This window comes from Pichia kudriavzevii, chromosome 3 (genome assembly GCF_003054445.1).
Source record: "Pichia kudriavzevii chromosome 3, complete sequence".
Taxonomy (NCBI): Eukaryota; Fungi; Ascomycota; class Pichiomycetes; order Pichiales; family Pichiaceae; genus Pichia; species Pichia kudriavzevii.
Window position 1 is genome coordinate 529,450 of NC_042508.1, and position 27,517 is coordinate 556,966.

Consider the following 27,517-nt stretch of genomic DNA (forward strand, 5'->3'; position numbering starts at 1 on the left):
TTGGAACATAACTATGCTGGGAGCACATATATGTTAAAACATTTGAATTTATTTATAAAAACTGAAATTTTATAGTCCTACGAAAAAAAACATAACACGACTGTGACAGATTGTAGGAAGAGTGAAATCTCATTTTGCGTGAGATTTTCTATCATGATTTTTATATTTCGTATTATTCGATTTTGTCTAAACAAAGTTGTTGCCAATTTTGGTATTGGCAATAACCACAGAATTTAAGACTAACTAGTTTGGCATCGGTGGATAGCATTATGGATAACCATTCACTACCGTCTTTACCACCTCCGCCAGTACCTCCACTCAAACAGAAGGTTTCTTTGACGGTGAATACTGAAGTGCAGAATTTCCAGGAACCCCAAAATGTTCTTTGTGTTCCGAAAGCCAATTCCAATATATCACCACAAGTCTCCTCTAAGTCAGTACAATCTTCAGTGTCTTTGTCTCCATTACCAGCGGATGGCTCAACCAAAGCACCAACAACGAAGAAGAAGAATGTTAAGCTGTCATCCTCTAAAAGTGGTTTAATGAACGGCTCCCCGTTGTATGGCGAAGTAAGTGGCAAGATGAACCTTTTATTCCAATCAGCTCATGACTCACACGACAGTGCATTTAATTCTGGCTCTAGTAGTTCTCAGCATCGATTTTCTACATACTCTTACACGTCTAATAAGGGACTAATTAATTCTCAGGATTTGGGTCAACTCAACGTGTCGCCCAATTACCATGTTTATTCTCAAGACGACGACAAGGAAGAAGAGGAAGAAGAAGAAGATGGCAACGTGGAAGAGGGAATGTTTGATGACTTTGCATTTGAGAACATGGTTGCAAGTCGATATTCTCCAATTAAGCCATTGAGCAATAACAGAATAGTCTCAGACCCTACGAATAAAACCTCAGAAAAATCCCCCATGAATGAATTCGGAATTGATGAATTTGGGGTGAAGTTAGAAGGTATGTCAAGGTCCTTGCCGATTGGGCAAAAACCTACAGAAAATAGATCCATGGAGAAAATACCCCCAATGACCAATATATTGTCGAAAAAGTTAAATAGAAATTCCGATGTTCCACTACCATTATCACTTCCTGAAATTAATGAAAAACTTGAAAACATGGATGCTAATACGCAACAGAAAAGTAGCCCTGTTCCATTGAGATCTACCCAATCCGTCAAACACGCATCTTCTAACCGAAGTCGAAGTGGGAGCATGAATTCCAGGTCGAGTACCAACAGTGCAATTATACCAAAGACTAATGCAACAACTAATATGAGCAAGTCACATAAAAAGACATCATCAAAAAGTTCTTTGCACGATTTAGCTACAACTCCTAAATCTTTCTTTAAATTTTTTGGCAGCAAGAAACACAGTGATACATCTTTGAAGAGCTCCTCTTCATCCAAAAAGAGACATTCATACTCTTTGTCTCAAAGCTCAGACTCTTCCAATCAAAATATATCCCCGGTTTTTTCCAAGCCAAGAAATTCACTCGAACCATATCCCTTGGCAAACACAAACCGCTTCCTCCAGCCCAAAAAATATTCATCAGTCCACGAACATTCTGATACTTTTACAGTTGATTCTCTAAATAAATCGAGTAGAACTCTATCACCATCCGACCCAAATACACCAGTCAGTTCGGAGTTCAGAATAATCAGCCCTGGCATAGCACCCCTGAAGAGCAAACCACTCAGTAATAGCACAAGTTGCGAAATTGAATCTCGATCAGGTAGCATTCATAGTGCCAAAAGTGCATTAAGCTTGAATATAAGCGCAACAAAGCCTGGCCATTCATCATCATCATCTTCAGGGTTTTCACATAAACATTCTAAATCAATTGATTCGAATAATTCTGGATCTAATGTAAATACCCTTGTGCCCAAAAAGAGTTCAATCGCATTGAATTCGCCTGCAAATAACACGCTATCCTCTGCCAGAAGCTCAGCCTCATTATCAACTACCTATGTTCCAGCTACAAATTTGGCTGCCACTTCATCCTCGCGTAAAGTAATATCGTTAGTAAAACTGGGCTCCAAGTCAATAAAGTATCAACGTGACAAAAGTTCGGTTCCTTTTTCAAAAAGAAATTCATCATTCAACCCACTAGATGATTGGGATGGGCACAGTGGAAGTTTCGAAAAAATAGGCCCGGTCGGTAAAAAACCTAATCCACCAGGTCAAACTATATCTGTTACAACAACTTCGAATTTACATTGTCAAGATGCGGAAAAACGCAAATCCAGTACTTCGATAACGGGACTGAAAACACCATCTGATATAAAGTCACAAAAGTCTCCATCTTTTCCTTATTCTCCTGTCAATGAGTACAATTTCAAGAGTGATTTTGAGGATAGACCTTCATTAAGACCATTAAGCCAGACTAGTTTACCAAAATCTTTGAATACAGAAAAGATCAACGTTAACAAGCAATTTTTGCCTAAAACGAACAAAAGCTCGGTTAAAATATTGATAACAGCTAACTTTATAGACTATAAATTCGTTGACATCACAAGTGTTTCGACTTTATCAAAATTCATGAATCTAGTAGCCACAAAATTGAAAATTAAGGGCGAACCCCATTTTTACATTACAGAAATTGGCTCATCCAAAGATAAATTAGGTAAAAAGCTGGATAGTAAGGTATTGCAGACCATTTGGGATAGCTTGCAGAGTACACCAGAAAACATAACGTTAATATTTTATGTTACACAAGATGAGAAACTGAAGGATATAGCTACACCTACCCCAAAATCCTCAACTTCACATCATGATAAAGTGGAAGAAACATCAATTTATACCAATTCATCTTACACAAACTCAATAAACTCAGACTCAAGCTATGACAGGTATTTACCCACACCCCAACAAATGATACTTAAAAAAGATTCACCCGCTGATTATTGGTCGGTTAAAGACAATGGAATCGACAGAAAGCCGTCTTTAAACAGAGCACATTCGATTACACATTCTTCGTTATCAGCAGAAGGAACCACGGTAATATCAACTCCCAGTTTATCGAGCAAAACTAGTAAGACTAGCATAGGGTTTGTTAACCAGTCTTCTTTGACTTCTAATGCTACAAGATCTACAACAAAGTCTGGAACAAGTAATACATCATCTACAGTGAGCGTAGAATCATCGGCGAATGGCTCTTTTAAAGTGATACAACCTCAAAAACCTCATGTTGATTTTGATAATAAGCGACCATCTCCTTTTAATCCTACCAGAAATTTGGTAGCACAGAGACAACCTCCACCCCCACCTGCAAGCCCAACACAGTTACCAAAAGTTCATGCCACGGAAAAACCATTTTCTATAAGCTCTACAATAAGAAGCCAGAGGAAAAGAAAACCACTTTCAAACAGTATTAAGTCACTACAAAGAACGAATACCCAAGGAAGCATATTCAGCACAAAGAGTTCCAGTAGTGGCGTAAGTATTGATCCTTTTGCAGAGAATAGAATTACATTTGCAAATTTTGAATCAGATGGCTCTTCCGTGGAAAACAACTCTGATGGTACGAGAGCAGAAGTAGAAAAAAAACTCAGAAAAAGACCAGCAGACGATGAAGAAAATAATAAAAGTGAAAGTGAAAATGAATCTGATAGCAGCAGTGGGAGTGATGACGATGAATTCGGGTTGTTTTCTAAAAAACCCAAATCTGTGAACTCTTTAAGCAATAATGCGCTGAATGAGAGTGGAAAAGAAGAAGGAAAAGAAGAAGGCGACCACGGTGATAAAGGAAATGTTGATGAAACTTCTAATTTATGTCAGAAGGCTCCTAAAACCACAAATAAAAGAACTCTAGTCATGCAGGAACCTCCTACTGAAAATCCACATGCCGGATTTGCTAAAGCTCTTGGCAATGTTATTGAACAGGAAGCAAGCGGGTTACATAGGTTTCTGGATTCTTCAAAATTGAAGCAAAGAGCGGCAAATGCTGGGAATCCTATAGAAAGATCAGTCAGTGATTCTTCAATACCAGAGTCTGCGTCGTCCTCATCGTTGACAAGTTCCTTAGATTTTAGACCACCCCCAGAAGTTTTATACGATAATTTAGAGGTGTTTTTCCCGAAGGCGGATTTAGACAGTTTGATTATTGATGAACCTCCTACGAATGGCTCTGGAATAGGCCGGATGAAAAGTATCAGAATTGTTGCTCAAGAAGCGAGCAGAAGAAACTCCGTGATAGCTCCGCTTAAAAAGTCTCCTGCTAGTAAAAGGTTGCGTAAGGCACCTAGTAATTTGAACAATAGTATGAAGTACAACACCAATTCTGGAAATCTACTGAGAAGGACTAGCACGAAAATGTGGGGTCAAAAGGTTGTTGAAGTTAAACCAGATTCAATAAATAAGAAATTAGTTCCAAAGCGTGGCAAAAATGGCGAGTTTCTAGAGTTCGCATGGATAAAAGGTGAAATGATTGGAATTGGTAAATTTGGAAAGGTTTTTGTTGCTCTTAATGTTACTACCGGCGAATTGATAGCTGTTAAGCAAATGACAATCAATTCCAAGTTTTTGAATCGAAAAGAGACAAACGATTTGGTTGATACTTTCAAATCAGAAGTTGATTCATTGAAGGACTTAGATCATATCAATATTGTTCAGTACTTAGGCTTTGAAATTAAGGATCCAACTTATAGTATATTTCTTGAATATGTTTCTGGTGGATCAATTGGCCATTTGCTGAGGAAATATGGACGTTTTGAAGAAACTGTTGTTAAATTTTTGACCGAGCAAGCCTTAGAGGGTTTAAATTATATCCATAGTAAAAATATTTTACACCGGGATTTGAAAGCAGACAATTTATTATTGGAACCCGATGGTACCCTAAAAATTAGCGATTTTGGTATTTCAAGAAAGTCCAAGGACATTTATACTTCCCAGTCCAAACTGAATTTCCAAGGAACCATTTTTTGGATGGCGCCTGAAATAATTGATGATAACAAAGGTGTAGGATATAATGCCAAGGTTGATATTTGGGCATTAGGATGTGTGGTCATCGAAATGTTTACGGGTGAGAGGCCATGGAGCAAATATGAAGGAGAAGGCGTTCTTTACAAAATAGGAAAAGAGAAATTGCCCCCACCAATCAAAAAGGAAATTAGGAGTGAAATGTCTTTGATGAGTAAGACGTTTTTGAGACGCTGTTTTGAGGTTGACGCATCGAGAAGACCCACTGCACAAATGCTTCTTGAAGATCCATTTTGTATCGTTAGTCCAGATTTTGAATTTGCAGTCACAAATTTAGGCAAAAGAATATTTGCAGTAGAAGAACAAGAGAAAGGAACACTTAACAAAAGGATGCAAAGCATGGCCAGAAAGCTGTAATTTATAGATTATATACAGAGGTAGAACATACAAATACTAGCATAAAAACTTTTTATGGCTCGTTTTTTCTTATCACGTAAGACAAAATAGAAAAATGAAGATCGTGTACATTGAAAAAAAAAGAAGGAGAAAAAAAAACAAAAATTTCATTACAAAAAAAATTTTGTCTCATAATCTTGACATTCCTAGAGTTATGTGGTATAAGGTTTTTTCTTTGTAGGATACCCTAGGTACTTTTTTGATAAGCGTAAATATGGCACCAAAGTCCAAGACAATTTCGAGGCAAGATAGAAAACTAAAACGTGAAAAAGAGGAAGCACTCTTGAAAGAATTAAAGGAGAAAATCCAGAGTTTGACGCCAGATGAATACAAAACGTTGAGCAACTTCAATGAACTACCGCTTTCAAAAGAATTGGTAAAAGGGTTGGACAAGTCAGGATTTGTGAAGCTAACTGAGATTCAGAAATTGGCTATCCCTGAGTGCCTGAAAGGTAAAGATATACTAGCGGCTGCTAAAACAGGTTCCGGTAAAACGCTATCATTTCTTGTACCAGTTGTTCAGCAATTACTTTTTGAAAAATGGAGTGATATGGATGGTTTAGGGGCATTGATAATTACTCCTACAAGAGAGTTGGCTGTCCAAATCTATGAAGTTTTATTGAAAATTGGTAAATTTACACAGCTAAGTGCAGGTTTAGTTATTGGTGGTAAAGACTACTCTTTCGAAAAAGAACGTGTTGGTCGTGTTAACATTTTAATTGGTACTCCCGGCAGACTATTACAACACATGGATGAGAGTGCAACGTTGCAAATTAATAACTTACAGATGTTGGTTCTGGACGAAGCTGATAGGATTTTAGATATGGGATTCAAGAAAACAATAGATGCAATTTTAGGCCAGCTGCCTGCTAGCAGACAGACTCTGTTGTTCTCGGCTACACAGACGAAGAGTGTTTCCGATTTAGCAAGGCTTTCGATGGTGGACCCACAATATATCAATGCAAACAAGGGAGCAAATGGTAGAAGCGGCGACGAACTCTCATTACCTGAAACACTAGAACAAAGTTACGTTATTGTCCCGTTACATGAAAAAATATCCTTGTTATGGAGTTTTATAAAATCGCATTTGCAGTCAAAACTTTTAGTTTTCATGAGTTCATCAAAACAGGTTCATTTCATCTATGAGATTTTGAGAAAATTACAACCTGGTATGCCTTTGATGAAGCTACATGGTCGCCAGAAGCAAAAGGCAAGACTGGAAACATCAGTCAAATTCACTCAAAGTAAAAATTGCTGTTTATTTGCCACTGATGTTGTTGCTCGTGGATTGGATTTTCCTGCAATTGACTGGGTTATCCAGTTGGATTGTCCAGAAGATGTTGCTACTTATGTTCATAGAGTAGGTAGGTGTGCTCGTTTTGGTCGTGTAGGAAAATCCATGCTTATGTTAGCTCCGAGTGAAGAAGAAGGGTTTGTAGCGCAACTTGAAAGCAAGAAGATTGCTGTTAAAAAGATGAATATTAAGGGCTCGAAGAAGAAGAATATTCAACCTCAGATCCAAAGTTTATGTTTTAACAATGCCGAACTCAAATATCTTGGCCAAAAAGCATTTATTTCATATTGCAAGAGTGTTATTATTCAAAAGAATAAATCGGTGTTTAAAATTGAGGAGTTGCCTTTAGATTTATTTGCAGCGAGTTTAGGATTGCCGGGAATGCCAAAGCTTAAAATCCCGAAAAAAGCATCTACCGAGTTGTCAGATGAAGCACGCTTAAAGCTCAAAGAGAAAAAGAATGAAAACAGGAAACTCAAATTGCTTGAGAAGACAAATGAAAATGGTGAATTAGAAGATGACCAAAAGAAGGTTAGAACAAAGTATGATAAGATGTTTGAAAGAAAAAATCAAAATGTCTTGAGTGACCATTATATGAAACTCAATGCTGAGCTAAACGCTGATGATTCTGGAGATGAAGATGATGACTTTTTAAAAGTTAAACGTACCGATGCTGACGTGAAAACAGAGGAATTGCCGGAGCTAGATGTTAACACGTCCAAGAGAGCAATGAAGAAAGCGTTATCTAGAAAGCTAACGGCTATGAAGAGTGGTAAAGGCTCAAAGTTAGTTTTTGATGATGATGGAGAGGCACATCCTGTTTACGAGTTGGACGATGAAGGAACCTTCTTGAAGGAAGGACCAGAGAAAGTTAAAGAGGAGTTCTTATCCTCAGAAAAACAAAAAATGACTGTTGAAGATGTGGTAGATAAAGGTATTGCCAAGGAGAAACGTACAGAGAAAAAACGTAAGAGAAAGGAACAAGAGAGACTAATGAATGGTGAATATGACAGCGAAGAAGATGGCCAATTTATTGCAACACTCGGCACTCCCGCAAGTAGTGATAATGAGAATGTACCGGATCTTGATGAAGATTTGGAATCAAGTGACGAGGATAACGGAGAACGTGAAACCAAGAAACAAAGGAAATGGTTTGAATCTAATAATTACAAAGGCAAAGAAGATATTAACAACGATGTTGTCGAGTACGAACAGCCTGAAACCATTGATGATTTGGAAGCCTTGACCTTGAAATTAATGGAATAGGCCATTTAAAGGAATATGAAACATTTGTAAATTACACGCATATAGAAAGGATTCTTTATTAATGTTCCTTTTTCATATAATTCAGTACATTATACATAGACTAATAAACTATAAATATCCATCTAAAAGATTTAGACAAAACTGCTGTAACCTGGGGATATAAGTCCTCCTCTTTTGTTGACTATGTATTTTCTAGTTTCGTCTGCAATCCAGACAGATGAACTTATTGTTAATAAATAGATGAGGTCACCTAAAGATAATGCTTCAGTTTGAAAAATTTCTTGGAAAAAAGGAACATAAATTGCACATAACTGGCCAAGTAAGGAACCGCCAACAGCATAATTGAACATCTTGTTAGAAAATCCAAGTTCAAAAACAGACTTGTTGGCAGAACGACATGAAAGAGCATTGAACATATCGAACAAAACAAAACATGTAAACGTCATAGTGGTATCTCTACGCGTGATGCTATCTCCCATTTCACGAACATAAACATACATGGTACCAACTATAACAAATAGTGCACTTTGTAAAACGCGCTTGATTACCTTCATCGTTAAGACGTTGTCATTCCTCTTCCTTGGAGGTTTATTCATTACTTCCCCATCAACTGGTTCAACTCCCAACGATTGTGCTGGTGGCCCATCCATGATGATATTAATCCATAAAATCTGCATAGCATTCAATGGATTTGGTAAGTTGAATAATGTGGCCAATGCAATTAAGGACAAGGCAGCAACCGAGGTAGAAAGTTGAAAAGTTAAGAAACTTTGAATATTGTTAAAAATACCTTTACCTTCTTTGATGGCATGCAGAATTGTAGAAAAATCGTCATCTGTGAGAACCATATCAGCAGCTTCTTTTGCAACATCTGTACCATTCAAGCCCATGGCAATACCAATATCGGCCAACTTTAGGGCTGGCGCATCATTCACACCATCACCAGTCATGGCAACAATATCACCTCTCATTTGAAGTGCCTTCACAATCTTCAATTTATGTTCTGGACTTGTTCTAGCAAAAACAGTAACATTTTGGATAGCATCTGCAAGCTCAATTTCGTTCATGCTATCAAGTTTATCACCTGTAAGAACACAATTTGGTCCGGTAGGAATAGATGTTTGTTGCGCAATATTGAGAGCTGTTTGTTCAGAATCACCCGTAATCATAATAACGTGAACACCACCACGAGTTAATGATTGAATAGAAGTTTTGATCTGTGGCCTTGGCGGATCATTCATACCCATTAGACCACAAAAAATCAAGTCTTTTGGCTCACCATCAAAAGGCTTGCTCGATTTGGCAAAGGCTAAAACACGTAGTCCTTCGTTAGAAAAAGAAGATACCGATTCATTGATGGATTTTATTACATCTGGTGTCAATTTAACAATTTCCCCATTTTTATTATAGTAGCTCTTACAAAGGGATAGAATTTTTTCAGTTGCTCCCTTTGCATATGTTTCAACAGCAGAACCAGACCCACAGGAAACTGCCATATATTTTCTCGAAGAAGAAAAAGGAAGTTCATTAACTCTGGCAACGTTATCCCTGATATCGTATAAGCCAAAGTTACTCAAAGCTTCAATGATTGCAATGTCAGTTGGGTTACCTTGGAATTTCTCCTTTTCAACAGAAAACCTCGAATTGTTACACAGGCAACCAACATTCAGTAGAATCTTGACATCATTAGACACATCTGTAATAACTTTAGGATGAACACTATAAGCAGATTGAACGTTTTCAAAAGTTATTGGGTTTGACTTCATATCAGTAGTCCAGACCTTGTTTACGGTCATGTGGTTTTGAGTTAGTGTACCAGTTTTATCAGAACAAATCACGTTAACAGAACCTAGCGTTTCAACAGACGGCAATCTCTTCACAATAGCCTTTTGTTTTGCCATTCTCAAGACACCCAACGCAAGGGTAACAGTGACAATAATAGGTAAACCTTCAGGAATAGCAGCAACGGCTAAAGAGACAGAGACCTGGAAAACATCCAACCATGATCTACCTTGGAAAATTCCAATCAGACCAATGACACCAATCACGACAAAACTGAACATAGACAACTGGCCACCTAACTTATCCATGGATTTTTGTAGCGGTGTTTTAGGTTTCTCAATGGCTTCCATCATATCAAAAACGGAACCAAAAGCCGTATCTTTGGCCGTTGCAATAACGATACCAGAACCATGACCTTCTCTAACCAAGGTACCCATAAATGCAATATTGGAACGCTCATTGACAGAAGTGTTCGGACTCTTCACAATATCAGCACTTTTCTTTGATGGCTTTGTTTCGCCTGTAAGATTACTCTCATCGATAGTTAAATGGACAGCCTCGGTCAAACGAACATCAGCAGGAATACGGTCGCCAACACTGAAATGAACCAAATCTCCGGGAACTAGATGACTTGCCAAAACCGTTTCTGTGGCATGGTTTCTGGTCAAATGTGCCATTTCGGGGACAAGTTTATTCAATGCTTCCAACGATTTTTCAGATCTATATTCCTGAACAAAACCAACCGTTACCACAATGACAATAGCCGCAGTGATTGACACGGCGTCATCTATATTGCCCATTAAAAACGAAATAACAGCAGAGCCAATCAAAAGCATTATCATGGGATCGGAATAAAACGTTTCTAGGAACTTCCAAAGAAGAGACTCCTCATCTTCTGAGTCCAATTCATTTAAACCATGAATGGAACGACGGTGAGACACATCCTGAAGATTGGACAACCCACTTTTCAAGTCCGTATCCAGTTGACTAACAACCTCATCAACAGACATGGTACAGTACTTACTGCTTAGCGACGATCTCATCCTTTCAGTGGATGATGCCGAAGCAAGTATATTCTTCTCTTGGTCCAAGTATGAGGCTTTACCATCGAATTCTTCAGTCATGGTCGGGCCTCCCCCGTTAAGGGCAGACATATAAGGGTTATCAGACATGGCTTCTGTTTGTGGACTCAAACCTAGGGCTTTGTGGGATAAGATCTTTTGCTGGAATCTCAATCACTAATGGACACACAAACACAAACACAAACACACGCACTCAATGCTGAAAAAAAAAAAGCCTACAGGACGAGGAAAGAAAGCCACCCTCACTTCAGGACTCACTTCAGGAATTGATTACCAGAGTGCGATTATGTAATTGGCAAGTTCATTTTCATGTTCTATTTTTGACATTAATTTGTGGCACACCAGAAACAGATCCCTTGTAACGGCATCGTTGCGGCATAATTACCTTCCGCCAGTACAACAGAAGACGGATACGATAGATAGAACAGCTGCGCTCAATATCTGAGAGCCCACGTGCTTTGTCCTAGTTAGACCTTTGCTAAACACTGAGATTTTCTGTTGAATCTATGTAGAGTGTATTATGTTTTGTGAATCGTCAAAAAGGCATTGCATGCTGTCAATATCTCTTTGATTACCGTTGTGAACCAACTGCCAAGACTTTTTTTGTATACTATGCCACGAACACTTGCCATGATCACCTACACTATTACCACCTACACCGTAATGATGTTAACAACAAAGCGGAGATACAGAGAAACACACCAAATTCATTTATTGGCGGAAAAAATAAATAATCATATACACAATTAGTGATTTCTGCAAACGTTTCCTAGAAGGGAGCTGTCCATAAAGTTCAAATATTCCTTCGTTTTATGTTCACAAAAGAAAAGGACTGCTTGCATGCAAACAAAACCAGTACAGTGCCAATCATCTATCTTATACCAGCTATTCCGTATAAGCGGTTGCGCAATCCGAATAAAACGCTTTTGACGGAACCGTTGTAACATGAGGGAGAATGTAGAAATGCGTATTTGCTCTTTAACTTATTTGAAAAATCAAGCCTTTCTGTTATACGGCAGCTAAGGGGAAAAAAAAAAAAACTATGGCCATGGTCATGGTCAACCAACCAATTCAAGATCTCCCTGCCCTTTGCAGAGCTCTAATCACAGCATCTTTCCGTTGCATGCTTAGCTTAAGCTCGTCAATCTCTTCTTTTAGTTCGTCAATCAGCTCCTGTTGGGTATTATATGCAGGCCTAGTAACTTTGCTTGCCAATATGGAAGCCGATTTGTTTGCGCCGATTTCACCGTCTTGCCTATACCTTGCCATTTCTATCTCGTATGAACGTATTCTATTTTCAAGATGACTCACATATGACTCTGTCTCGTCAAATCTGTGCCTTTCCTCTTGGATTTTTGAATTTAAACGCTCTAATATAGCAACACCTTGCCTACGTGTTTGCGTGTCCAAGATCAAGCCATTGAGTAACTCATTCAAATTTTGTAGATCTTCGTCCATTTCGTTTGATCTGATCAAACTCTCCTCCATGTTCAATCTTTTCAGATGCTCCACTTGTTCATTTAAAATATTATTCTCTGCAACTAGTTCATAATACACCTCATCACCATGGATGTCCATCCCGTTGTTTCCGTTATTCACCAATGTGCAGCTAGTGGATGTAGAATTCACATTTCCGTCGAGAACAAATCTCAGTTCTTCAATCTCAAGCTTCAATGATTCGTTTTCTTGTATTAACTTGTTTGTATCAATTTCACCAATGTTTTTCCTAACGTTTATTAGAACATTCTTGGCTCTACTACCAAAGCGAAGGGTATTAGTAGTCTCTCCTATCACATTTGCCCCCAAGTGAATGGTACAAAGAATTGAGACCATCGAATCTCCACTTAATGAAGGCTGTAGGAGTCTCGTTAGCTTGGAATCCCTATAAGGGACATGTGCATTGGAGCTGCCATTACTCTCAGAAAGTTTAGTGATCACTGTGCCTAATGCTAATAATGACTTGTTGATATAACCTCCCTCTTTTCGTCTGTCTATGTGAGATGTTGCCCTTTCACTGCCCGCTAGATCACAGAAGTTTAATACGGAAATTACGTCTAAGCCATCGTGATCCAATAGACACAACTTTAGCGTTACTATGAAATGTGAACGTGAAGATGTATAGTTATAATCGGTAGCATCGGTACTCCGTACATTTTCACCCTGGTCGATTAATTCAAAGAAATGATCTCGTGATTGCACCTTCACCTCTTTTAAACCATATACTTTGATTCCAAATTTCGAATCGTCAATGATTTTAAGATCACTCTTGTTAGCAACTTCATCATTGGTAGTTAATAAGTCTTTCACCTTTTCATTGTAAATTTCTAAAATAGAGCATGTCATGTACTTCACTTTATATCTACCATTTGCCAATATGGTATCATCGTGGAAAATATTTGAATCAGGAGAACCACCGTCATCATTGTTCCATGAGTGTGTATCTTGATCCATTCGATCAGGGCTTAATGTAACCTTTGAGTTATCTAAGTTGTTAAACAAGATTTTCGCAGAATCATGCAAAACTCCTTTCATCGAGTAAGTCTTTCCTGATCCGGTCATACCATATGCAAAGACGGTTCCATTAAATCCTTGCAGACATTTTTCTACAACTGGCGCCGCCACCACATCAAAAACATCACTGTTTGAATCGGATGGTGAAAATACATGATCGTACTGAAAGCATCCTATCTCATCATTGACGATCTGTCCTTGCTGGCAATTAATCACCCAAGGAGTGGAAACATTATTTGAAAAAGAAAGCGGTTTGGGCCTCACACTTACTTTGATTCTTGATACTCGAGACTCGGATACTGTGTGCATAGAAAATGGTGAATCGATACTAGATGTTGCACTGGCTATTTGTGTTCCTGTGGACGAGATGCTGGAGAGAGAAAGTCGAGACGATGATCGGGAAGTACTCCTTGAAAAAGACTTGTGCTGTGGTGTAGAGAGTCCAGATCCACGAGGTGGCGGCGGATAAATATCTCTTGATGCTTGTCTTGAAGGAGCTCTAGATGGATTTCTAGATCGTGGTCCTAACATACTGGCCTTCGGAGAACTCGTGGAGATGTAATGGAAAGTTTCACTATTGTATGATGGAACACGTTCCGAAGTCCCTCGACTGTTATTGAGAGAGGAGCTCCTTGAAACTGAGCCTGCATTGTACCCCTTCCCTAAATCTGACTTCTTTATAGGAGTACTCATGTATTGTTTTTGGCAGAGATCGTTTCTGAGAATAGGAGTACCCATTGATCCACAATTTCTTGGTGCAGTGAAATTGCAAATTGCTTTGTTTACCTCTGGCGGCCTCAAATTCAGCCGCGAGCTGCAGCAACAGTTTAATGCAACTCAAGGGTCTTCTTACAGTTTAGCTGAGGTTCAAAAAAATGTTAGCTCCTCATCAATATACACACGATACAAAGTTGTTCAATGTAAAGGGATTTTGGCCCATTTGGTTAAACTGTAAGAGGTACTGGAAACATTTCGAACAAGAAAGAATCCCAATTCTTGTCCTTTCACCGCGTCTGCATCTACATATCCGATACCAGCAAATTTCCCTTGTGTAAGGTTAAACGTACCACTGGTAACTAAACCAACCAAATCTGTTATTTGAGGAGTATACTTTTCAGGATCCACCATAGAGCAGACCCGCATGTTGGAAGCTGAAAGAGTTTTTACTTTCCCCGAAGAAACTTCAGTCCAAATTGAAAGATTGTCCTTCGGAACAGTAAAAATACGTGCATTTGCTTTGATATTTCCGGAGTTTACACAACTCAATTTGATTGCAACAACCTGGAGTGGAGGAAGCTGAGGGATATTGAAGAAGATACTGGAATATTCAATCTCAGAACGTTCCAGCGTTATCGGTTTGTATTTGAGTAAGGTGGAATGCATATTCTTATTTTTGAGTTGCAGCTCCGCTGATTGAATCGCTTGGACAAGAAATTCAACATCATTTCTTGACTGAGGAACCAGATTCATCTTTTCGTCAAATTTTCTCCTATTTGTTGTCAACGTGTCTATATTACCATCATTGATTAGTTTTTGCACTACTAACCTCAATGTCTGCAAACCCCTCCAATCTAACCCAAATGGGGATAACAATTCACCAACTCGGCCATCAACCTTGATCTTGGTGTATTCGACTCTTTTAGATTTGGGTCTTTTCCTCCACTTTTTCTCTGTTTCTTCTCTCTCAATTTCACATTGTATAAATCCGTCTCTTGTGAAAACCATATCTGACCAGCCCAATAATCCTTTTTCCAGTCTGAGTTGTTCGAGCTGTTTGAAACCACCAAAATTTACATGCGGAACATGCATAAGAGAGTGCCAAAACGGGACCATCCAATACCACGGCATCATGAAAATCCATTTGTCTTCAGATTTGATTACCATGACGCTGATATAGGCATCGGTCGATTTATAAGGAATGTTTTCCCCTGGGTACTTTGCCTTGCGTTGACCAAGCTCTGTCAATGATAACTGGGAATTGTAGGACATTGCTCTTCGTTCAATGTCTAATAAAGAATCGGAAATGTCTGGCTTCCGCTTTAATGATACCAAGATGTTCAATTGCTCATCGTAAGTTATGTTTGGTTTGGATGGAAGCGATGGTTTAGTGAAAAATCGTGGATCTTGCACATCAAATGTGAAAACAGTTCCATTGGGAATTGTATTGAGGTCATTTAACTTGTGCAAATTCATAAAATTGCGGAATGATTTACACTCCTTTTCACTGAAACATATTGATTGAAGCGCTGTTAGAGCTTTGGGGCCAGTAATTTCAATGGATGCAAGAGAGTACTTACAATCATGTATACTGACGCCCTCTGTTTCTCTATACCAGTTTAGCAGCTGACTGAATACAGTCGTAAATATTGAAGGATGTACTCTGCCGAGTATCTTCGTTCCAGCCTGGACAACCAGTATTTTGCCAAGTGGGTCCTTGCTGTCCTCGTAATCATAAACATAGCCATCCCAAGCTAATCCTGCTTTTAAGCTTTTCAAATTGAGTTTGCCTTTGGTTATCCTTTTGAAATATTTTTCTAATTCTTCATTATTAGTGATATCATTGTTGATTACAAAGGTATTCATATAGGAGGTATCAAAGGCAACTGCACCTTTTATCCTTGATGATCTACTGGTACTTCTGTAGCATCTCTGAGTTGGTTCATTTGGAATATTCCATTCCCACCTCTTGATCATCTTTGCACGTTTGGCATGCCAGATATGTGTTGGAAGCCACCTAAATTTGCGTTGTCTAACCGCATATTTGACATTCACAATTTTCGAAACTTTTGAGAAGGTATTTAAACCAGTATTATCATGTGATCCGACCTTGTTTTTGATGGAAGGTGTATAATCATTCTCGTTGTTTTCTCTGGTTTCGAGCTTCTCCAGCTCTTTTTTCAATAGTTTTAATCTTTTTCTCAAGTTTATATCAGAGTAACTTATATACTCCGACCCTGGCAACTTTCCTTTAATCTTCCATTTTGCTGCATATTTCAATATCTTTATTTTCCTCAATATGTCCCATCTTTGTCTACCTCTACCTAATTTTTTTGCTAAGGGCTTACCACTAGGAGTAACACCTTTGGTTCCCAGCATGACGCTTTCCCCATTTTTAATTTGGAAGCCCATTTCTCTCAAAGCTTTCTTCCTCATCCTTTTTGGAATTCTGCGTACGTTGTGACTAGCTGTTCGACGGCGCAATGTACGTGGCAATGATTGGAAAACACGAGATGCACCAGAAGTTCTGGACTTGACCATCGCACTATCCAAAGCTTTGATTTCAAAATCACGAGCTGCTAAATAATCAGGTATGTTCAGCTTATTAGCTATCATACCTCCAGAACTGATGCTCTGGCGAATTTGTTTAGCCACATTTGATCCTTTTGGTTGTTTTGTAAACGCTGGATCATTGAGTTGCGTTCTTATCTGTCGAGAATTGTAGAGTTTAGTCCTCTTCACAGTTGGATTGTAAGCCCCTGGCTTAGGAGGTAACGAATCCATTGGATAAGTCTTGATAAGATGTGTCGTAAACTAAATAACAAAGTTAAATGGTCCGGTATTATACAATTTCATAGTAGATGTACATTGAGGAAGTTGAAAAAAAAAAAATAGAAAAGTGAGGGAAGAAAAAAAAAAGCATGTAACATTACGTAATCATTGTGCTCATAGAGAAGGTATAAGTGATGTAGCTGTCCGGGTATCTCTAGAGTACAAAACTATGCTTCATGTTAATGGTTTGAGAGCAGGGGTAGTAAAGGCCTTAGTAATTCCTCTTTTTTTAAGACGAATGAGATTGTTGAGTTGGTGGTATTTTTTGTACCTAGAGGATAGTTTTTTCAATTTGGCCTCCAATACTGCCTTGTCCTGTTCACTATAATGGAGAGACGTCATCAACAGTCGTACTTTCTCTTCCAGAACTAGCAGCTCCCTTTTCACGTCTGAGCTCTCACGTTTTGACTTCGTTACTATATCTTTCAACTTGGTGGAAAATTCCTTTTCTATCCGCTTGTTGTTAGCTGTAAGCTGCTCAATTTGCATCTTCAGTGACTCGATCTGTTGGATCCAATTCTTTTCCCTCATTGTCCAAGTCTCTTCCTCATCCGACTTCCCCTGCTCAATCCGTGACTTGAACAGCTCCATCTCGTTCTCCAGAAAGGCAACTCTCTCAAGAGATTCGTTGTATTTCTCAGATTGGATTTCTAATTGAGAAGTTAGTATTCGTACTGTGGATTCAAGCACGTCATTTTCAATTTCTAGAGAAGTCACTTTGGAATGTAACGATTCAATATTGGCCAATTGCGATTCCAGCGCCTTGATTTGTGAATTCTTTTCAATTATTTGTTTCTGAGAAGAATCCAACTGTTGTTGTAATAGATCTTCCACTTGGGCTGAATGGTTGTAAAAATCTTGAAAATCACTTTGCAACTGTTTAATACGAGCAATCAGTTGTTGCTGTGTTAGTGTGGTTAGCTCCATCTGCACCTGTTTTGTGGTCCAATGTAAAGGAAGAACTAATGAGTTAGAGGTAACAGAGTTTCTATAGGAGTTTCCTGATAAAACACTAGAGATGACAGGCACAACAGGAACGGTAATAAAATGATTTAGCTTTCTGGTATTTACATATTACCGAATGTGGTAATATAATAGAAGTTACTTGATTGAGAAAGAGTTTTATTGAGAAAAACAAATTGATTCTGTTCGGTGACATCGCGTTGGATTCGAAAGCTAAAAGTAACCAAACGGTAGAACAATGTTCAGCATGTCTGTAGTGTTTGGAGTATCGAGTTAAGGGTCCTAATAATAACGTACAAAGCTACACAATGAAAATACACACATACAAGGGACATAAGATGTGCTGCTATAATGTTGGAGGATGGGTGAAGATAGTGTTTTCGTAGAGGTGAATTTTTCCCTGCTCGTTGAAGAATTCCTCATCTTTAACTTTCTGTGCTTCCGACCGGTTTTGCTTGGTTCTCTTGTGGGAGCTCATCATATGTTTGTAGTAGTTTAGCAAGATATTATTCACGGGATCACCGTCCTGTAACACAAATCGTTCGGAATGGCTGCACTGTGCACAAGTGAAATAGAGACCGTCTCCATCGTTGCAAATGATGGGGTGTGGCATCTCATGGCCTGTAGTGTATACCCCGTGGTTATTACATACGTGATGCAGGTAAAGAGAGCTGTTGACTTTATAGAAGACATTGTCGAGGTTCATTCCCTTCTGCAATGGACAGTAGGGACATAGGGCCTCTTTGAAACACTCTTTTCCCTCGATGATTTTCACCCGGCAAACTACAGGGTCATAAAAGTTATACTTTTGCTTGCACCATCTCAGTGGGAACGTTTGGGTTTTGTGTTTCCCAGTGTCTTTATAAATCCAGCCTTGCTCGTTGTTTGAAAACTTTTCAAAATCTTTGGCAGTGGCATAGTTTGGCAACAAGAAAGAGATGAGGTTACCCTTCAATCTTTGATCATTGGCAATTGCGCCTGCTTCTACATCACAGTCATTTTGAAAAAAGTCTTTAGCTTTCATAGTAGACCTTGTGATGATCTGCTCCCAGTAGTGCGTAATTCTTTCAATGGATTCTTTTGTTAACTTGAAAACAGGCACCTGTTTTTTGTGGCTCTTCTTCTCTTGCGAATAGAGGATGCAACGGTTTGACAACCTAGACCGAGCTTTATCATCCAAAGATAAATTTGTCTTTGATATTTTTGATGATCTATTTTGGTCTTTCAGTATTTCTTCAAATCTTGTTGGACAAATTAATGTCGTAACGTTTTCCTGTTCACATTTGTCACCCTTTATCTCTTTTTGTTGCATACTAGTTACTTTTGAAGATGCAAAACTCTCCGTTCCTGCGAAAACTTGAAACCAAAGGTCCACTTCTGCTGATAGATCCTCAAATCTTGGTGAGCCTTTATAAAAATAATTGAGGTTGTTTTCGACACCAGGAAAGTAATTGTCTTCGTCAAATGAATCCTCAATATCAAAACCACCATCCCCGTTCATTTGAAAACTCATTTCTTCGTTGGACGGTTCGCTACTGCATTTGGAGAATGATGTAATGTTCACCGGTTCGCAATCGGCAGGTCCATCATACAAAGAAAACCAAGCTTCCCCAGGTTTAAAAACTGTTTCAATGGATGGATCTTGCTTTGGGTCCCTACAGTATGTGGAATTGCCACAAAGAGAGAAATTACATGCCGTGTCTATTCCTTGAAAGTTTTGTGGAGGTTGCTCCAACGGTGTAGAAATAATATCCAACACTCCCGTTTTTTCAAAGTGGATTTCATTTGATAACAACAGCGGGAATGTGTTTTCGGTAATCAGGGGGCAGCTAGTGGTTTTTGAAGCCACAAAGTTAAGTACTTTGGGGGAAATGCTGCCTGGTGAACGGCTTTTTTTGGCATTACTTTCCAAAGCAATACTGCGACTAGCCAGCAAAGCTTCAACTTCAGACAAGCTACTACTGAAAAACTCCTCTTCGATTACATTTGCATTTACAAAAGTGGCACTAATGTCCTCTTGATATTTGGGAGTGTCATTGTCAATTCCGCAATTTTCAAGGGGGACGTTGCAGCCAAACATGGTGTTTGCCCCTCTCGAGCACAAGGCGCCGTCATAGGGGATATCCGCTGCATCTGTACATTTTGCAGTCCAGAGAGAGGAAACACAAGTGTCCAATTTCTTGACAAGCGTCTCCTCCAAAATACCACGTCTTGCTGATCGCAACAGCTCCCCCGTAGAACGTTTAAAGATTTTTGAATAGGGGTCCATTACTGCTACAGGTTCAACAATTATCGGGTTGCTATAAACACGCCAATCTGTTGATTATAAAGAATGATAGCACCTTCTCTTTAAAGGTAGCAACTTCAAATGCGTCACCATAGGAAGAAAGAAGGCATTGTTTTTTGCTTTTATATGGTATCAATAACAAAACCGGCCACCTCACAAACACAAAGTTTCTGCCACTTTTGAAAACTGAACATATGCTTCGTATCAGTTGATGTGGCATAAACAGACTCTTTACAGCAGCAGAAAATGTAAGTGTCCCATACGAGAGAGTATCGGTAGTAACGACAGATAAAGGGACCTTTTCCTTTATCTCCGTTTTCTCTTGTCCCAAATTACAAGGACTAACTTTCCACTTTTCCCCCTAGAGTACAGACTTCAGGACTAGTATCAATAGGCAAACATTTCCACCAACGACACAGAGAGCCGTTTTCTTCTACATTCCTGATCCAACATATACTTTGCAACAGCAGTAGCACACTCACAGTCACAGTCACACTCACACTCACACTCACACTCACACTCACACTCACACTCACACTCACAAAAGCTATATAAACATGGCTACACTTGATTGTTGATGGAAAACTAACTACAACTCTATAGTTGTATCCTTCTCCCAGTATACTAGACATTTTCAAGGAAAGTACCACCCATTTTCCCTTCTCACACCACACACGTTTCTCCTGTCGTGTCTTGTACTGACAACTTTCCTAAATTGACACTGGGCTACCCTACAACAGCTTGCTACCCTCTCTCACGCTTCTCCATTTTCGGCAATTCCTGCTCTCTTTTACAAATTGTTAGCGCGCCCATTGTTTTTCTCGTGGATTGGTCCAGCCAGTTTTGGTTTTCTCTCCAAAACGGAATTTCAACAATTTCCACATTTTACAATAAGGACGATTTCTTTTGTTTTTTCTTTCCCTCCTAAGAAAATTTTGTCCTTTTTTTTTCTTTTTTCTTTTTTTCTTTTTTTTTTTTTTTGGAAATTTGGCAATTTGTTACTCGTGAAATTTATTTTCAAATATCCATTATTTAGAGAACTACTACAATTCTTCCAATAGATGCCCCAAAAAGTCATTCTTCTTCCAGTTACATCGAAACTTCACCACACACAACTCCACTCAAGTCAACCACCCCCATTAACTTTCCTCTTTAACAAATAAAGGAAAAACAAATACGTTCAAAGACATTGGGCTTTTCTTATTTACTCATTACACAAAAGGGTAGAATAAGGTGTTTGGAAATAAACGCATATTTTGAGGTTTCTAATTGGATTTTTTTTTTTCTTATCCTTACAACTTTATTTTATTATTCTAGAAAACACCACTTTTGACAGATATAGAGATAGATACCTTTTGGAGAAGGAAATAGAGTTCACGCATGTACAAGATGACAGGCGCCAATAGAATAGTACAACCAACATCCCCTTCTCCGACAAACCCAACAATGTCGTTGGAAAATTCCCCATCGCCAAGAAATGGTGGCATAGATGACGACTCTGGCATCCAGTTTAAAAACTATACAGTCAACAATCCTCCAGTTTTCCCATCATCTGAACACCATGATCCTCTAGTGACCCCGAGCCATTATCCTACCCCAAATCACACCCCAATTCCTCAACCAAATCTCTCATACCCTCCCTCTGCCGTCTTGTCAAAGTCATCCTCGTCGCTCTCTCCACCAACAGGACAAACTCTCAACTCCTCACAGCCGGTACAGAGAGACCCTCCTTCAAGAGGTAGCCCGCCAGCTCCTCGAAGGACATCTGTCACTGCTTCTAATTTGGCAAAACAAATTGGCGATTTACTACCTCCGAATATCCAAAGAGATGCCAATGGGTATCCAATACTGTCACGTGAGTTTGTTGTCCGACGAATAAGTGAAGGAGAAACAGGCAGGCTTAAGGAGGAGCTGAAATGTGAAGCTTGCGGTAAAGGCTATAAGCATATCACGTCACTAGCTAAACATTTATGGGAACATACCGCAGAATGGCAAACCACCAAGAAGCTACTCATTAGCAAGCACCAACAGGCACAACTATTAGAAGCAGCAAGTATATTGTGCAGCGTCAGTGAGAGAGAGTCCGTTAATAGTTCCTCGAACGTCCACTCAGTCCCAGTGTCATCAGCACCATCAGCATTAACATCAAATACTACTACTAATACTACTAACCCTAAGGCTGCTACTACTGCTGCTACTACCACTACCACTACCACTACCACTTTGAACGCTCCAGTTTCAAGACAGCATGCATTCAACGATTACTCACCTTTTGACAAGGATCATAACAAATTGGTGCCTGTTAATGAACACGGGAACTCTGTGGTCTCGTTAGCAACGAGGCGCAAGAGTAAAACGGAGTACACAAAGGCAGGTAAGTTTGGAGGTAAGAGGAGATCCAAATCATTTGTTATTCAAAATCAACCCGTGCCTTTGAACCAATCCCAGGCCTTGAGCCCCCTCCGCAAAATGAGCGGGATGGAGATCCACGATGAGTCGGATATGGGCATGTCGTCAAGAAGAAACAGCACTTCTGCTAACCCCCCTATTGATTTGCGCCGCCCAAGCGTGCATTCCATGAGACCTAGTTTCGGTGTGTCGGTATCGAGACGTGGGTCTCTTCTGGGCTCCTTGATCAAGGAGGAGCCAAAGAGCGAAAGCTCTGGTGCAATCTATGATTCGGAGGAGGAAGATTAGTATACAAATATACCTCATGTATTTCTCTATTATAAGTTAAAAAGTAAATAATGTATTATGGATACACCGTTATATGCAATGATTTAAATATACAATTCATTTATGGATCCCGTCCATTGCATGGGATTCCTTTTTCGTATCTGTTGTTTCCTTCTACTCTTTTAGTTCTCTCTCCATTGATGTGAACATTTGGTACACTTGTAGAAAGTTGTCATTGGTTCATCAGCAGATCTAATTTGCAATTGGAAAAAATAGGCACGATCGTTACCACATACTTCCCTGGGACACTGCGCAGTCGTCTGGTCAACATTATCCCAAGACCCAGCACCTCCCAGCACATCGTCTATTTCCTTTCTCGGTAGATACTTCCTTTCGAACATTTGTAAACCAACGATTGGAAACTCATATGGACAAGTAGGGCAAGTAAAGGCGTTAGAGCCTGTCTCATCCGATCGAGATATTATTAGCATGTTCGAACAGTAGGGGCAAAAGGTCAGCATTGGTTGGTATTTTTTTTTTCTGATAGTATCTGGTCAAAATTCAGTTACGATATTCCTGAATGTGTAACCTTTCACAATCAGTTTCATCTCTATAGACTAATTTCACCCTGGAGAGAAAGAAAAAAAACTAATTTTTTTTTTTTTTTGTGATCTCCCTCGAAATTGGCTTTCTATCCATCAAAACCATTATCATCAATTAGTACAGTGTATTAGAGTCACCTTTTCACACTTCACGAGCGGTATTGCTATCCACAGAAGTCATAGATTATTATAATATTGTATGCAGGAAGACAACGTGACTGTGCCTTCCACTAAGTCGGGTACACCGAATGCCAACAACCCTGGAAACAGGATTGTCTCCCAGTCCAACAATGAGGTAAACACAAACAACTCAAACTCTAGAGCAAAATCTTTTGACAACAATCCAAACGTAAATAGCTCTGACAACAAGGCCAGCATGGATACTCCGAGTTTATTTCCTTTTGACATGTCGAGCTGGGAAGACACTCCCGATATGAACTTCATGATGGATCCTCATCATGCAAGTGTGGACTCACCCTCCATAATCTCAAGCGTGGTGTCTCCAATGAACAACCTCAATCAACTTGGTGGGTTGAACCTTCAAAGTATGACAAACATTTCAGGTCTAAATATGAACGGTATACAAGGATTTAACAATATGAGTAATATGGGCACAATGCCTGTGTTAAGTAACGTGAATAGTATGAACAAAATGGGAAGCTTAAATCATCTGAATAATTTGATAAATTTGAATATACAACAACAGCAACAACAGCAACAACAACATAAAAATGCCCAAGAGCAGAGTAAGAAATTAACAGAAGTGTCTGGGCCGTCTATTGATTATTCGGCACAGCTACAACACTATCAAAATCTTCTTTTAGAAACCCAAGGTTTACTTAATATGAAGCAACAGATGCAGCAAAAGTCGCCAGGATCAAATGCAGATACTCCCCAGCCAAACACACCACAAAGTGTAAACACAGCTAGTTATAATAATAGTCAACAAAATATGATCCAACAACTTTTGCAGCTGGCACAAATGCAGCAAAATTTGCAGCAATCACAACCACAAATACCGTTGCAACAACAAATCAACCAGAACTTGGCATCATCTATTTCAGCTGCATTTCAATCTGGTGTCCCAAACTTGCCTCAGGATGTCAATGCTTTACAATCGTATATAACCCAATTTAGCAACTTGCAGCAGCACCAACTCTTTCCACAACAGCAACTACAACTGAATGCACAGTCTACACAACCACCAATAAAGTTTTCCCCAAATGATGGTCGTCTAGAAGCACCGTCCAAGCTTAAAAAGAAGGCTGAAGTCCCCCAGCCACGTACCAAAATAAGGCCTTGTGATCATTGTCGGCGTCGGAAAATCAAATGTGTCATGATTCCCGATTTACGCTCATGTAAATCATGCCAGCAAAAGGGAATCAAATGTACGTTCAACGAAAACACAACTGTCAAAAGAAATATACAACCATTAGAACAAGACAATAAACGGATGAAATTTGAAGATCCAACTATTGAGCCCCCACCAAACGTGTTGGTTAGAGACGTTCCCCCCATCAAAGACTATTCCAAGATGCAAGGAGATTCATTGCTCAAGAAAACTCTAAGTCTACAATTCCCCAGGTCTTCGTTTTACATTGGTCCAACCTCCATCTACGATCCTTTGTTTCTAGACAAGGTATCGTTGGATAAAATTGATCAGCTTCAGATCAACAAAACACGGTCAATTAGGAAAGTTTCCAATAACATTCAATTTATGCTACGTGACGATTTTAGTGAAATGTTATACGAACAGTCTGAGAAGGATTCAGATACGGTTGAGAAGTATGTTGCCCCCCATGGACAGATCTTAATTGATCTTTATTTCAAGATGGTTCATCCATCATTTCCCGTTTTACATAAGAAAATATTTCTTGAAAAATATTCAAGAACACATAGAGAATTCGGAGCTTCCTTACTAGCGGCAGTTTATTTGTTGGCAATTCAGTGGTGGGATTATGAACCACGACTTGCGAAGTTTCCAAAGCCAGATGTTTTGTCCTTGCATAGGTTTGCAATTCGTACTTTTGCTGACATTATTCAAAGACCCAAATTGAGTGCAGTCCAAGCTGGTCTTCTTCTACTCCAATGCCAATCTCTAGCATCGTCCAATCTTCTGTCAATGAAGGATAAACAAAACAAGAAAACACAAATTGACCAAAGGACTAAAGAGGAGCGAGATAAACATATACTTGAAACCCAGCTCCAACTTTATAACCAGAATAATTGGCTACTTTGTACCCAAGTAGTTGGGTTGGCAGAAGAACTAGGTTTGGGTTTGGACTGCTCACATTGGAGATTACCAAAGTGGGAGAGGGGTTTACGCCGTAGGCTTGCGTGGGCGGTCTATTCGCAAGATAAATGGTCGTCCCTAGTTGAATCGAGGCCATCACATATTAGCGATCAAACCAATTGGCTTGTTAAGCCATTAACAGATGATGATTTCCCGGAAAAGACCAATGACATGGCCAACAATAATAGTTCAGAGTTCCCAGGTGTTGATGTTGAATTGGGTAAGGAATCTTTCAAACACGGTATTTTGTTGTCTGTTATTTTGAGCGAGATATTATCATCACTGTATACACCTCGTGCAATTGCTGAGTGTAATTCGATCAATACGGTTTTGAAGATTGCCAAGCCTCTACAACTGAAGCTCCGTGAGTGGTATCACTCATTGCCCAAATATTTACAAATGGGTGCATCTGGCAGTGGAAAATTTAATGTCAATGGTAACTTGCAACTATCCTACTTTGCAACTGAAATTTTGCTTCATAGAAGAATCATTTCGACGTTGTACAATCAAACAAGAAGTAGTCAGGCTTTCAGCCCAGCTTCAGCGTCTAATAATTCTACACCAAGTGCTTTCAGTGAACCACAATCGTCTTCACAATCACAGCAGCCTTCAACAATTCCGCCTCCGCCTCCCCAATTAATAGCGGTTTGTAGGAATGCTGCAAAGACTCGATTGACAGCTTCCATTGGATTTGTTCGAGAGCTAGATTCCAGTCATATGCAATCTTTCTGGCATTCAAGTGCATCAAGAAATTTCGCAAGCATTGGTGTCTTTGCTGTTTTGCTTTATGTTACCAGTTTAGATGCTGATGAAGCATCGATTTATCGTGAACACATTATGGATTACAGATGGATTTTGAAGGCAAATGCTGAGACTTTTGGTATTGCAAAGGAAGCGTTGAGATTGATTGATGGTGTTATAAAAAATATTCCGGGGTTGTGGAATGAATATGATGATGTATCGATGGATGCTGTCTCTAAAAATGTGAATTTTGAACAATCCAACTTGAATTTACACAAACGCACTGTAAGTAATAACAATTACGGTGCCAATAGTGGCGATTCTCCCCAAAGTATGGCATCACCAAAGCAAGCAAATTCAAAAACGACAAACACCATAGGCAGAGTATCACAAAATGCAACACCGCTGAATTCGCCGGTTCCGCCTTCTCCATTGTCTGGACGTATGAACTTTGAGAACAGCAAAAATGTTAACAAACAAAGAACGAAATCACCAATCATGAATCGGAGTCTCAAGCCAGGAAAATCCAGTGGGGATCCAAAATCAGCCACATCACCTGAGCGAACACCTATTGTTAGGACCCCGACTCCAGTATTAAGATCGCAGAGTATGGCATCTACCCCCAATCAGAATGCACAAGGCCGGATTAGCAAAGATAGTAATAATTCGGTGGAAAAGCAAGGAAAAGAGGACATGGAGAAACGAGAAGCCTCCGTAAAGGAGAAAGCGCAAGAGCTGTTCAGAGTAGATAATAAAGATTCCATCATGAATATGAAAGAGGCATTAGATATTTCAGGTTCTAGTGAACACCGAAGCAGTGTTGACAGGACTACTAATAATGATGGTGAGAAAGTGGCAGCAGCTCAACATCGCAGTAGTGGTGACGGCTCGCAAGCAAATGAGGATAACTCCTCCAATACTGGGAAATTAAACCTGGCAATGCTCACACAAATGCAAATGCAAAAGCTGCTTGGTATGGGAAATGAAAATGGAACCCACTGATTTTAAACTTTGTATAATAGCGATTAGCGTTTATAATTTCCTCAGAACGAAAAAAAATATAACTCCAAATCTTTATTGTTCTACG

General features: G+C 39.3%; 10 protein-coding genes across 10 annotated transcripts; 4 read left to right on the forward strand and 6 right to left on the reverse strand.

The window, feature by feature from the left end:
- Positions 1–269: 269 nt before the first annotated feature.
- On the forward strand, positions 270–5,345 carry C5L36_0C02550 (uncharacterized protein; the record flags this gene model as incomplete). Its single annotated transcript, XM_029465928.1, has 1 exon — positions 270–5,345. One exon carries the CDS (start codon positions 270–272, stop codon positions 5,343–5,345), a length of 5,076 nt encoding a protein of 1,691 aa, XP_029321788.1.
- A 253-nt stretch (positions 5,346–5,598) lies between these two features.
- Positions 5,599–7,944, forward strand: C5L36_0C02560 (uncharacterized protein; the record flags this gene model as incomplete). The annotated part of the gene is made up of 1 exon (XM_029465929.1): positions 5,599–7,944. The coding sequence occupies one exon, from the start codon at positions 5,599–5,601 to the stop codon at positions 7,942–7,944; it is 2,346 nt and encodes a 781-aa protein (XP_029321789.1).
- Positions 7,945–8,075: 131 nt separating this feature from the next.
- C5L36_0C02570 (uncharacterized protein) lies at positions 8,076–10,898 on the reverse strand (the record flags this gene model as incomplete). The annotated part of the gene is made up of 1 exon (XM_029465930.1): positions 8,076–10,898. The coding sequence occupies one exon, from the start codon at positions 10,896–10,898 to the stop codon at positions 8,076–8,078; it is 2,823 nt and encodes a 940-aa protein (XP_029321790.1).
- A 981-nt stretch (positions 10,899–11,879) lies between these two features.
- Positions 11,880–14,057, reverse strand: C5L36_0C02580 (uncharacterized protein; the record flags this gene model as incomplete). Its single annotated transcript, XM_029465931.1, has 1 exon — positions 11,880–14,057. One exon carries the CDS (start codon positions 14,055–14,057, stop codon positions 11,880–11,882), a length of 2,178 nt encoding a protein of 725 aa, XP_029321791.1.
- A 177-nt stretch (positions 14,058–14,234) lies between these two features.
- On the reverse strand, positions 14,235–16,820 carry C5L36_0C02590 (uncharacterized protein; the record flags this gene model as incomplete). The annotated part of the gene is made up of 1 exon (XM_029465932.1): positions 14,235–16,820. The coding sequence occupies one exon, from the start codon at positions 16,818–16,820 to the stop codon at positions 14,235–14,237; it is 2,586 nt and encodes an 861-aa protein (XP_029321792.1).
- Positions 16,821–17,042: 222 nt separating this feature from the next.
- Positions 17,043–17,795, reverse strand: C5L36_0C02595 (uncharacterized protein; the record flags this gene model as incomplete). Its single annotated transcript, XM_029465933.1, has 1 exon — positions 17,043–17,795. The coding sequence occupies one exon, from the start codon at positions 17,793–17,795 to the stop codon at positions 17,043–17,045; it is 753 nt and encodes a 250-aa protein (XP_029321793.1).
- Positions 17,796–18,177: 382 nt separating this feature from the next.
- Positions 18,178–20,100, reverse strand: C5L36_0C02600 (uncharacterized protein; the record flags this gene model as incomplete). Its single annotated transcript, XM_029465934.1, has 1 exon — positions 18,178–20,100. One exon carries the CDS (start codon positions 20,098–20,100, stop codon positions 18,178–18,180), a length of 1,923 nt encoding a protein of 640 aa, XP_029321794.1.
- A 1,398-nt stretch (positions 20,101–21,498) lies between these two features.
- C5L36_0C02605 (uncharacterized protein) lies at positions 21,499–22,815 on the forward strand (the record flags this gene model as incomplete). Its single annotated transcript, XM_029465935.1, has 1 exon — positions 21,499–22,815. One exon carries the CDS (start codon positions 21,499–21,501, stop codon positions 22,813–22,815), a length of 1,317 nt encoding a protein of 438 aa, XP_029321795.1.
- A 161-nt stretch (positions 22,816–22,976) lies between these two features.
- On the reverse strand, positions 22,977–23,315 carry C5L36_0C02610 (uncharacterized protein; the record flags this gene model as incomplete). Its single annotated transcript, XM_029465936.1, has 1 exon — positions 22,977–23,315. One exon carries the CDS (start codon positions 23,313–23,315, stop codon positions 22,977–22,979), a length of 339 nt encoding a protein of 112 aa, XP_029321796.1.
- A 280-nt stretch (positions 23,316–23,595) lies between these two features.
- On the forward strand, positions 23,596–27,432 carry C5L36_0C02620 (uncharacterized protein; the record flags this gene model as incomplete). The annotated part of the gene is made up of 1 exon (XM_029465937.1): positions 23,596–27,432. The coding sequence occupies one exon, from the start codon at positions 23,596–23,598 to the stop codon at positions 27,430–27,432; it is 3,837 nt and encodes a 1,278-aa protein (XP_029321797.1).
- Between the last annotated feature and the right edge of the window lie 85 nt (positions 27,433–27,517).